Below are 12889 nucleotides of genomic sequence, written 5' to 3'. Positions count from 1 at the left end.
CCCCCCCATACCTGTATCATGGTCAAATCATAGGGTCAAATTCAACCACTCAATTAACTCTCTGAAATCTTCGGCTGTTATGTCCTTTAAAAATCTGTTAAAAATCTTCAACATGCTATGTTAGTATCATTTTTTTCAGCGTTACCTCACCTATATGTCCTGATAATTCATTTTTAACTTTGACTTATTCGATCAAAATGTTGAACCCAAAAGAAACAAAGAAAAACATAAAATCTGATCTTGAAAATTATGTTTCGAAACACAGAATTTTAAATATTGCAAATATGAATACAGGTTGCAAATATTACATATAACAGGTAAAATGAGGATAATATCGAGTTCAATATTTTATGCTAAATATATTTGACAATATCTCAGACAATACAGCAGACATTTTGCATTTATAGAAAGTATAGTGTAACTTTCCCTTTTCACAACTAGAGACATTATTGCCCTGTGTGAGTCTATATAAAAGAATACTGATTGATTTATTTTAGTGTCATTCACTGGAAGGGCCCAGTCCACATGGACTTACAAGACACTACATGTAGTCATTGCAATGGAATGGATGGCAAAACTACAAGTATATTTATACAATTAGAGCAGTCTGTCCCAGGCTTTACAAATAAAATGAATAAATGAAGGAATGTTAGGAAATCAAACATTCAAATCCTTGTTTCTGACAAAATGACCCTGACATGGGGTGTATTTTTATTTTAATAGGCCTATGTGTCCAGACTGAGAGTACTGCAGTTGAAGGAGAAGAGCTATATTGTGGTACATGAAAAAAAAATTGCAACTCATATGAACACATGTATTAATTATATCATTAATATTTGAATCAACACAATCCAACAGACCCTCCCAAACTTTAGCACTGCCTTGAGGTTATACTTTATCAAAAATTAGACTTAAATTTGACCATTTATTCTCTCATAACTTTGTCCAAATTAAATTGGGATGAATCTGAATTTGTTGATTTTCAGGCGTCAGTGAAAATGAAAGCCAATATCTATCTATCTATCTATCTATCTATCTATCTATCTATCTATCTATCTATCTATCTATCTATCTATCTATCTATCTATCTATCTATCTATCTATCTATCCAGTCCTTATTACAAAATACAATTTGGACATCTTTTTATTCTATTCTGCCTATATACAATTTATATCTAACACTGCTTCTGATTATGCTCACAATTATTCTAACCATTCACTCAGCCGCTGGGTGCCTGTATGTCTCCAGCTATAACTTTATGACAACAGTAGAGGGCACTGTGTAACCACATAAACTACATTACAAAGGTCCCTGAAACAATTCACTGATATGCATGCATCTCCTCCATTACAAGAATACATCGGAAATAAATGCAGAAATATTATTATTCTTATGTTGATTTTTACACCCTCCCAAAGGCTAGGATATTTCATCCTATGAAATCTTACCTTTTACTATATAACTTTTCATTGACTTAGCATAATGCATATACTAAATTCAGTGGAAGGATCAGGCAGCTTAGATTCTGACTGATGATTGATAACTTACAGTCACCTTTCTAAAGATCACATGGTTCGAGAAAAAAGTTTACTTCAAGGCCCAGCATTCGTTTTGACATAGAGAGTCAGTACAAATAGTGAATGTTTAATAATGACAGCCATCACATCAATGATCAATTGCCTGGTTTGTTTACAAGCATGTCCTGTCTCCATATCTGTCCAAGCTTCATTGCAAAATCTCTCCACCTCCAACATCCCCAAAGGCTTTTAACTTGTCATCAGCCTAGTTTTAAAAAAAGAGGAAGTACCTAGAGCCATAACCTGCATTTAAAAAACCCAAATTCTCTCTAATGCACCCACCCACTTAGAAACTGATTTTTTTTTTTTGTTATTTTGTTTTTTCTAATGGCATTATTGACCTGACAGTTGAGATATATTCTATCCAAATTGTATTTACTTAAAGGCTTGTTTGCTGTTTCTCCACACTGCCAGCAGAAATAATGAATGCTTCATTTTGTGATCTGTAGCAGAGTAAATTTAATTAGGGATGCAGGACATGGAATTTATTTCAACAGCTGACAGGCAATAATTATCTGCTTCTCGTGGCCACTCATACCAATATGATCACCTATAATTACAGTTTTATATTTTAAAAAGAAAGTACAGTAAAGAACATCAACAACTTCACAAACATACATTGTTTTTCATTCATTCTAGTTGTTTGCCTATTTTATTAAATACTTACATGTTAATGTATTAAATACTATACCACAGACAAGCCATTGCTAACTGTGGTATCGGAGTGTGTAGATGCTGCACAGGTTAAGTCATTGAAAGCAATCTGGCTTCTAATGGGCTATAATTTCATTAAATAAGACATATATTTCCCACTATCTGCCTATACCTTATTGCTACATATATATATATATATATATATATATATATATATATATATATATATATATATATATCATCCATTCCTAAATTGAATTATACTCCATTATTCTCCATCTTGAAATACTGTGAAATGATCCTCATGTTTCACTAAAACATCTACTACACATGAATTCTCATACCAAGACTTAAGTGTACCCTGGAAATCACAATCACATCATACTAACAACATCTGATAATATAGTTACAAGCCTCCATCTAAAAAGTCCAACAGGCAGCAGTGTACCTGCCACTCAGCTGGAACCTCTGCATGTGTATTGGTCTGTGGCTGATGATGGGCAGGCTGGCCCCGCCCTCCTCCAGATGTGCGCTTCTCTTCTGTCTCCTCAGTCCACTGCTGGCTTCAGCAGAATGCGGAGCCTCGGGAAGTCAACAGGAGGGGATAGTAACAAGTATAAACAAGGAGGAATTTGGTCTACACCAGCCAGATATTACTCGATCTACTGAGTCGTGACTTTATCGGTAGCGCCTGAGACGGAACTCGCCCCGGGGTGGAGATTTAGTGTTACCTGGCCAGGGTCAGAGCTGATGGAGAGAGGCAGGGCCGAGTGCGGTGCCAGTCCGGAGCGCTGTTGAGCAGAGAGCCTCATTCAGCGCACTCTGCTGACAGGGAGCGGTCTGCCTTCTCACACGACCTGTGTGAATCCGCACTTTGTTTGCTTTTTTTTTTTTTTTAAAAGAAGTGGATCGAGGGCTTTCTCCAGAAGCAACAACCCCGCGGGAAAAGAAAAACATCCAGGATTTTTTTTTGTTTCTCTGCGACGGAATGGGGATGTAACCGGTTTCCACATGCATTTAGAAGAGGCGCGAGGTTTGCCTCCACACTGAGAAGAGCAAACTGCAGGGGCGTGTGGTTAATTGAAATCGATCCAGTGGTCTCTTTTTGAATGTGAAGCAGCAGCAGAGGTTCTTTCTCCTCTCCTCTCCCCTCCTCTCCTCTCCCCCTCCTCTCACCTCCAACATGACTTCACTGTCGGGGACCAAGGAGAGGTCTGTGAGCAGCCGGAGCAGAAAATATGGGGTAGGTTATTCATTCCAGTAGCCAGAGGGCTGGACACACCTCTGCTACCTATACACCTAGTAAACATAAAAAACTTCTCATCCATTAGGTGATGCATGCTCTGCACCTCACTCTGCCCATTGTAACAGCAGACTGTAGTGTCCTCACCTTTTTCAGCATCAATTCATTAAATGTGTGCTCATGCTGTTGATTGAGAGCTTTGTGAAGATCACATTTCACACATCAGTGCTTCTGGTGTCTCAACTGTTGCATGCATTTCACCGATAGAGCTCCCACATCTTTTAATTATCACTAACTGAGGAGCAAGCAGCTAAATCAGGTACTCCACTCACACCTGTGTCACTGCCTGTCGCCTACAGCCTAATTAGTGTTAATTTATAACATAGGGTTGGCTCACATTACACCCACCTCTTCACTTGGAGATGATTGAGCATTCCCACCTATCAGCCTACTCATTGCCTCCTTATTATAGCCCTAGTGAGGGATTAAAGTCGCCGTAGTACCCAACCTCTCCAGCCACCACCACATCAATAGGTCTGCTCTCTCTGACTGGATTCATCCAGCCGCAAAATATCTAATTTTCAACTCCTTGCGGCTCATTTGATGTTCCCATGTGGCCGTCTAAATAGAGGAAAATAACACAAGTCTCCACATAGAATCAGCCTTAATCCTATTTACACGGTAATGGGAGTATCCAATATGTTGACTTGGGTTGTTGCACCATCACAGCAAATGCTTAACATTGCTTCCTGTTTTTAAGTGTCTAACCATTTGATTTAATTCCCCAGTGTCAATGTGGACTCTTTGTCTATCCATTGACTGCCTATAGCTGTGTGTCTGTTAGAAGCCTGAGTTACTTTGGCTGTCTACTGTATTTTGTGAATTTCTTTTCAAAACAATATATTCACCATTGAAACTGTGAGTCAGGTTAGCTTTTTCATACAGACTAATTTCAATTTCAGATGTAGTGTATGCTCGCTTGTGAGCAGACCCCCGAACAATGGATGATTTGTTAAATTCAATAAAATTAGTGGCCTACAGTAGTGCATGTAGTGAACACACATCATTATTTTGCTTTACAGGCAAAATGCAAATCACTTGACTTTTAATTTGCATGATACAAGACACGTGCCCTCTCCCACTCCTCATTATTTTATTCTCATCCCTTGGCAACCTGTTGTGTGCACTTGGATGAGTGGGATGTTGCACATATTCATACAAAATGTTTTTTTTAATGGAATTGAAAATACAGATGCATTGACTGTTTCAGTCCTTGACTTGAACATTGTTTCCCCAACTTTGTAAAACAAAGTGTAACAAAAACAAAGATATGTTGAAATCTACGGAATTATTTTGATTAAAATATAATAATAATAAATTGTGTTAACTAAAAAAATCTTCAGGAATCCAAATTTGTGTGTAAACCTTTTAAAGGTAGTAACAAATTGGTCAAAACTTAAACAGGAATTAAAATTCCACTGTATAATGTATATATTATACAAATGGAACTGAATTGAAATACACAGACCACATTGTTACCGATACTTGATCCAGCTATTTGAGTCAGTATCGGCCAATATCTAATATCAGTATCTGCTTTTGTATTACTTACACCTGCCATGAAAAGGCCTATTAGTAAAGTTTTCTTCTTTTTTTTAATGAACATTTTTAGCAGATGCCTGACACTTCCCCGACCAAATCTGCCTCTGCCTTTTTCCCGGACACATGGTACCGAAAGACCTATGATGAAAACACCCGTTCTGGCACACGGCCAGCTCCGGAGGGTGCCGGCTCCATGCCGAGCTCCACAGGCACCCCGTCTCCAGGCTCAGGGATCTCCTCACCAGGGTCCTTCTCTGGATCACCGGGGACCATCTCTCCAGGGATTGGGACAGAATCACCTGGTTCTCTGGGTGGCTCCCCGGGTTTTGGGACGGGATCACCAGCCTCAGGCAGTGGAAGTTCCCCTGGCAGCGAGAGAGGGATATGGTGTGAGAACTGCAACGCAAGGCTGACTGAGCTGAAAAGACAAGCGCTGAAACTGCTCATCCCTGGACCGTACTCCAGCAAGGTAACAACTAGATAATGTCTGCTTGTCTTATTGTGTGTCTGAATGTGTGTGTTGTACAACCTGTTCTGTCACCCAGTGGTGAGTAAGCTACGCTCAGTAGCACAGCCTCCAAAAATAACAAGCTCCTTCATTAACTGTGGCATTTGGACAGTGACACACATTAACTTGGTTGCTCATGAAAGACTGGGCCTCTAATCATTCCCTTGCTTACTGCGTGGCTGTGTAGTCAGAGTTATTGTTCTCATAAATCATAAGGATGCTGTAATTTGTCCAACCCTCATCTGACCAGCTGTGGAGAAGAGCAGAGGCTGAACAGCCTTTGGGGTTTAGGATAATTATTGTATCTGAAGCTGTAAATCAATTACTGACACAGAGCCAAAAACAATAGATGGCACAGACAAGACTGTTAAGATTTTTGTCTAGGAGTTCCTCAGTTTACCTGATCGATCCTATCACCAAATCGATGACTTCACTTTGTTCTATATTGCTTTTTTCCTTTGAGGAAATTAACATGATTGATTACTGAAAGGCATTTACCACTTAGAGCAGATATGAATCCATATATACAGAGAGATTGCAGCCTTTTTCTTATTTTCTTTGACAGGTGATTTCTTTTTTTTCTTTCAGTAATCTATATAATCAATTTTAATTCCATTAGTACAGTGATTTTTAACAGGCAGATTATGAGCCCCAGAGTGGTGTGAGTTGATTTATGATACAGTATATCAAATCATATACTATACAGCTTCATCACCATGTCTTTTTTGTTTGCTTGTGGCTGACTGAATAGCCAGCTTACATTGTGATTCATGCATGCTGTGCTGTAGTACGTGGGTCAGATAAACATTAATATAGAGTAATAAGTACATTTTGGTTTTGACATTGGTTTGGCTGGTAGCAAATTAGTGGTTATATACATATAGAGAGCATGAAAAAAAACCATGGAAGTCCTCTTGGCAGGATTTTTGCCTCTGTATAATTGTTAAACATGTTGCCTCTGGGGTCAATGTTCTTCTGCTACAGTTGACTGGATGTGACTTATGAATGCAGTGGGGCTACACATCAGCCTTGGAGTTAATTGGTAACAAATAAGAATGTATTATGCACTGTGGGGCTAATAAAGTGTAGTGTGCAGCGAGTAGAAGACAGATGTAGGACTACAGCGGGACAGACAAACTGTACAGCCAGTAAAACTGACAGAGGTAGAAACAGTGGGTTCTCATTAGCTCAACAACATGACAGTTGGATATTGTTAGGAACAGTGGGGGTTAATGGGGACTGTTGGTGGGCAGGTCACTAATTAAAATGTTATTTGTGAGGTTGGATTTAGTTCAGGCTGGTTAAAGCTTCTCCGTTGTGGTTTACTTTATTACAGTGTAGAATTAGCACAGGCATATAAGTTACAGTGTTGTGATTGGTGTGGTTGCAATAACACATCTGCATATAACGTTAATAGTTGGGTTTCACATGATGTCACATTGCTGAATCGCAAGAGTGCGAAATTCAGATGAAGGGCAGGAAGTCAATTGGCTGGATCTGCCGTCTGAGAAAATGCCAATGTTATGTGCAGTATACGGCTGCTCCAATCGTTGAAAGAGAGAGAAGGGAAAGTGTTTTTTTTAGAATACCGAATGTTGTAGTCCATAAAGGTAAAAAAAAAAAAAGTCAATTAAACCTGTATCATTCATTTCTTTAACTGCAATGTGATTGATACGGGCACTATCGGTCACCCGCTAACGTTACGGGATAGCGAGACCAAGAGCAACTCGGTGCCGTTGAGAGAGACCAACTTAAACGTGTATCATTCATTCATTTGATTTGTTCAACAGCAATGTGATTAATACAGGCAAGCTAGCGTGCTAATGTTAGCGGGCTATCGTGCGGACTATGGTTTCCTCCATGTTTAGGCTACAAATGTTTACTTCCTGCCCTCCATTTGAAATCGCCCCGCCTTTACGCGTCATCATAATCACGTGACTGAAACCCACTTATTCAGTTGAACATATTTGTTAACAGCTGCAGGTACTAATGTTGGCTTAAAGAAACTGGACACTAAATTCAGAGCATATCAATTGTCTGCACAGCTCTCAACATGATGGTGGCTGAGCCGGCTGGCAGTTAACGGTGCTAACAGTCCTAAAAACAGCACATTTAAAGTAGTAACAGGTGGCATGTATACTTCCTCCATAATGCCAGGAATCCATTGTCACTGTGACAGCCACCGTAGTCGGTGCAGTGCATCGGGAGCCAGATGCCCGGGGCACATGGCCGAGGGCCTCCTTAGTCACTTAAGTGCATGTAAACATGTACATTCACGAATATGTTTACCTCTCTAGCTTGAAATCGTAGCCCTTAAGAGTTTGGTGTCACACTTATGGTGTGTTTGGTAATTATGAAGAATTTCATTCAAATGTTGCTAAACGTCCTCTTTTTAATAGAAAAATAAATACATTATTCCCCCAATTGTATTCAGTATTCTCGTTAGTTCTTGAAAAATTTCAAAGGTTTGCTGGGTAATTATGCTAATTTCGCCCAATGATATTGGGCGCTGTTTCTCGTGACAGCCTATGTAAACATTACATTTTTCCAAATCACTTTAGCAAGTGCAACACTGCAGTTATAATAACTACGTTAAATAGTTAGCTATTTAACTTAGAAGCAAAAGCGGGGAACACAGAAGGAAGGAAGGTTTCTGCGTGTCATATAGGTTCAGTGTGAAAAATATTTGGCAAGACTGATAGTTTCACAGGCTTTTGGTCTTACTATCAATCAGTGCTGCGGCACGGAGACAGGTCCAAGGCTTCTCCATAGTGACAATAATAATGAAAGTCAGAATAAAAGTCATTTAAGCGAAAGTGTGCGTGTGTGCGCACATGCTCAATGCTATTAGGGAGGAGCTCGCGTTAATATGCACGCAGAGATAATGTGACGTCATACACTGATCAGGACACCGTTACCGTAACTTTACATGGTTAATGGTTGTTCACTGCTATATTAATGTTCTGAGTGTTGTGTACAGCCCATTAAAAGTACCACTGAAGCTAGTACACAAAAACCGTGTTATGAAGTAGAGGCCGACCGCATAATCGTTTTGGCCAATTTGTCTGTTTTGTTTAGACATTTTCTAAACTATCAATATCAGAGAAACTGGGCACTGATAGTGGATGATGACTGTGCACTCTCCACCAGTCATGCGGGGACATACAGTATATCGCTGTTTTGCATGAAGGTGCCAATTACATTTTTGACCGAAAGCCGTTCTCTCCTCCATGAAAAATATATATAAAGCAGAATTCTGGCAACAGGGAGAGAGAAATACCGGGGAACATATACAGCAAGGCTGACAAGTGATATTAGTGAGATATCAGATTCTTCCTGCTCCAAACTACCATTTACTATATCACTATTTCGGGAGTATTTTGTGAATGAAATTTAGAGATTTTAGTGCCTTCGGTTCTGTCTGATTCAAACTCAGAGAAAACTGACAGAGGAAGTGGGAGTTGTGTTCTACAGCGTGCATGCAGCATGTTACATATTCTCATAGTAATGTCACAGTCAGAAGAGTGAACATGTGTCTCTGACGTGTGTTCTTAAATGTGTTATTTTGTTGTTTGGAAGTTTTCTTTCTCAGCTCTTGCTTGTGATTCCTACAAGTCAGCTGATACAGGATCAGTTGGAACAAGGTTTTTTGGCTGATGAATGACTCTCATTGTTGCGAGTGTCAGTAAAATAAAGCTGTCAATTCGATTTTACATGGTACATGATTTAATTCATCAATTTAAAACAACCTGTGAATGTGAACCACCAAATTAAGAGACTATACCCTGTTGAATTTTTATATAATCAACAGGGTTTTGGGTATTTGAGTTTCTTACAGAGTGGGTTCTTCCTCAGACTCTTACAAGAGTGAGCATAGCTGACCTATGCAGGTGTTTTGTGTCTGGGAAACTCATGTCCTTGGTGAAGCAATGTGACCTCATAATCCTTCTCCTTCACCAAATGTGCCAGAACAGCACTTCAGCTGAGTGTGTGTGTGTGTCCCTTCCTGTTGCGCTGTCAGCATGAGGCCCCATGTTATTCCCACAGGACACTGGGACATATGTGACCCCTCACAGCGAGAATAAAAACACACACATATACCAACCGATTGACCCCCCCACACACATATACTATGCATGCACGCACACACACATGCACATCTCTGAACCATGTGGACTTGTCTCTGTCCCTGGATATGAATACATGATAGGTCATGCTTGACCCATGCTTGCCACACACACACACACCCACCCACCCACCCACACACACACACACACACACACACACACACACACACACACACACACACACACACACACACACACACACACACACACACACACACACACACACACACTGCACGGGACTGTTAATACTATGCTAATGATGACCTTCACTTTAGTGTTGAATATTTTTGCTGTTTGGATGTCTGCAGTTTTGTGTGTGTGTGTGAGTGTGTGTGTGTGTGTGTGTGTCGAGCTTGTAGGTCATTTAGCATGTTTGTGTGGCGGTTTGTTCAAGCCTTCTGTGAATACAGAAATAAGCACACACACATACACATAAGTGTATATAAGTGTGTTAGAATTTGTCACTGTGCTGAAACGTCATGATATTTGATTACGGCAGAGGAACATGTGTTGGTGTGAGCTGATCCACTTGTTTGTTGGATAACCGGCTGTGAGTTAGTGCTAAAAATTTCTTATTTGTATGTACATTGTGTATTAGCTGTCCATTATAGTACTTGTTGCAGACACTGTACCTCATTCACTCATTCAGGAGTAGTTTAAAAGCGATAGATATAGCATCTGTGTGTTGTGTTTCTGATGTGGCTGAAATGTTATCTTCAAATTAAACTGAAATCCATTTCGGGTCATACTGTCCATTTACCTTTATTACTGCTGTAACTCAGTCAGCTGGAGAAAGACAGAGAGAGAGAGAGAGAGAGAGGAATAGAGAGGGAAGGGCGGGGGGGCAAAGAGCAACAGCACTCTGTTGAGGGATTAGACGGAGCAGAGTAGGTTTTCAGGTTTAGATGCACACAGGCACGCAAAATGCACATACACTTGTAACCACAGGACTCAAAAGCACATCTGGCTACACAGCTGTAGTCACTTAAGGCCTCTGTCCCCGCTCTGCTGGTGTGTATATCCGTGTGTCTGTCTGTGTATGTGTATTCATCCTTTATATCCACACCCAAATCAAAAATGGATGCAGGGTGATCTGTTTTTGGTTGGTCCAGTTCAGCACAGGAAAGTGGGTCAGTGTGTGTGTCTGTGTGTGTGTGTGTGTGTGTGTGTGTGTGTGTGTGTGTGTGTGCGTGTGTGTGTGTGTTTATGTTTTACTCACCAGCAAAGTGTCTGTTTCAGATCAGCTGAAAGTCAAAACCATGTATGTTTATAAAGTGAAACATATACTGTTCCACTTCAGACATAAAAAAGGAAACCAAAAAAGGGCATGTTTGTGAATATATTCAGTCTCTGAGGACCTCTCACTGGCAGCTTGAGATTTATTGAGATAACTTTCATCTGTACTGAGGATTGAATTATTTTTGAGTTTATATACATATGATATATGTATGCACTTAAAATGTTTATATTAGCAGGCCTATTGATGTTTCGGCCTGAATATGGCTGTAGATAAAACAGCTGTCAGCAGCTAACAGAGCACAGCACATTTAGACTTTAATGCACTTTATTCAGATACAGTGACATGAGAACTGTAAAGTTTGGCGTAGCATATGGGGAAGTCATTTCACTATTTTGTTGTTGAAAAAAATATTTTGTAAACTTTCGTGCCTGTTACTTTCTGTTTACCTTTGCAATTAAGCTTCCTTGTCCAAGTCTTGTTCAAGTTTTATCAGGTTAACTATCATAAACATAAACAAATAGCCTGGTGAGTATAGCTTTGAAACACTCTTATCTTACATTAAAATGTATCACCAAAAAAACAACAACAACAATTCTGGCTCTAAGTATTGTTATTGAAGTAAACATGATGTTAAGGGTTCGGGCAGTAGCTGTAATGTAACTTCTAACAAACTTCTATGTTCTATGTACAATCTTGTCTTAAATTTTGATGAATTAAGAAATCTATGCTTTGTCTTTTGTTTGCTCAGAATCAGAATTTCTACGAAATGACTATTGATATTTAGGGGAGGTATCTTCATAAGCCATTTTTGGTTTGTAACCTCTCCTGCACTGTTCTTCTTCAATTCTTACCGATAAAAAATGTAATTGAATAAATTTAATATCTTCAAGTTTTGGTGTGGTTTTAACACCAAAAATGCAAGATTTGTAACTTGTGAGGGCTTTAAAAAAATAATCCTTTCCTTACATTTTACAAAAAATAAAAAGAACGCATCAATCAATAATGGACACTTGGAAACGACCAAATTGCTGGTTGCAGCCCCATAATGTAATTGTCATACACTGCATCTGCAGATCGTACAATGTACATCACTATAATCACAATCCACATACCTGGCACAATCATTAATATTCTACAAATATTTATTTATTCACTATTATTGTATTTTTTATGACCTCCATCCTGTTTTGTTTGATGTTCGTTTGTATGTTGTAATAATGAAAATATAATAAAAACTTTGAATTATAAAAAAAAAATCTCCAAATATAAACAGTAGCATCCATTTAACTATATGCTGTGCATCCACAGGAATAAAAAAATGAACCCCGTTTGTTGCCAACCAAATTCTTCAAATAGCCAACGTAATCAAAAAGTCCCACATCAGGATATATTTGTATGTCGTACATCAGAGATTTGACCTATCTGCTGTTTCAGATCCCTTTTCCAAGCCACCAAATCAAATGGGGTTGGTTGTGGATATAATCAATTTAACTAATCCCAGTCACTTGGAAATTTTCACCCCAAACCAGTCATTAGTCTGTAATTAGTCTACTTATCAGATCAAATGGTGGAGTATTATTGCTTTGCAGTCTGTCCTCAATGGGATTTATTTCTGCACACAGGTAGCTAGCTACCCTGTAATAACCAAATCCCATAACACTACAGAAGCAGGCCTCCGGTAACCACGGCAGCTGGTGTTGCCACGGCAGCGACATATGACAGATGTGAGCCGCATACATATCTCCATCAGCGTTAATGGGCTCCTCATAGCTCTGTGTGGCTTGGTGAGAGGCAGAAAGAGGGTGAAAATATATGGAGTTCATGTGAGTAATAGGCGTGCATGTGTGTGTTTTTGGCAAGAGGTAAGAGCGAATATATATAGTCAGTGCGCGCGTGTGTGTGTGAGAGAGTGATAATACCCTCCTGATGCCTTTCAG

The 12889-nt window shown here is 39.4% G+C and overlaps 1 protein-coding gene across 1 annotated transcript in view; it reads left to right on the top strand.

Annotated features, from left to right (window-relative positions):
- The first annotated feature begins 2992 nt into the window (after positions 1–2992).
- Positions 2993–12889, top strand: part of kif26ba (kinesin family member 26Ba) — a 113444-nt gene continuing 103547 nt past the window's right edge. Inside the window, exons 1-2 of the mRNA XM_059348955.1 lie at positions 2993–3475; positions 5148–5546. Of these exons, the coding sequence (XP_059204938.1) occupies positions 3416–3475; positions 5148–5546 (459 nt within the window). The 5' untranslated portion in view covers positions 2993–3415. The remainder of the gene's footprint in view (positions 3476–5147; positions 5547–12889) is intronic.

The sequence above is a fragment of the Centropristis striata genome, chromosome 2, assembly GCF_030273125.1.
Source record: "Centropristis striata isolate RG_2023a ecotype Rhode Island chromosome 2, C.striata_1.0, whole genome shotgun sequence".
Classification (NCBI taxonomy): domain Eukaryota; kingdom Metazoa; phylum Chordata; class Actinopteri; order Perciformes; family Serranidae; genus Centropristis; species Centropristis striata.
Note: the sequence above shows the minus strand (reverse complement) of the source record. Positions and strands in the feature narration are given on the sequence as shown.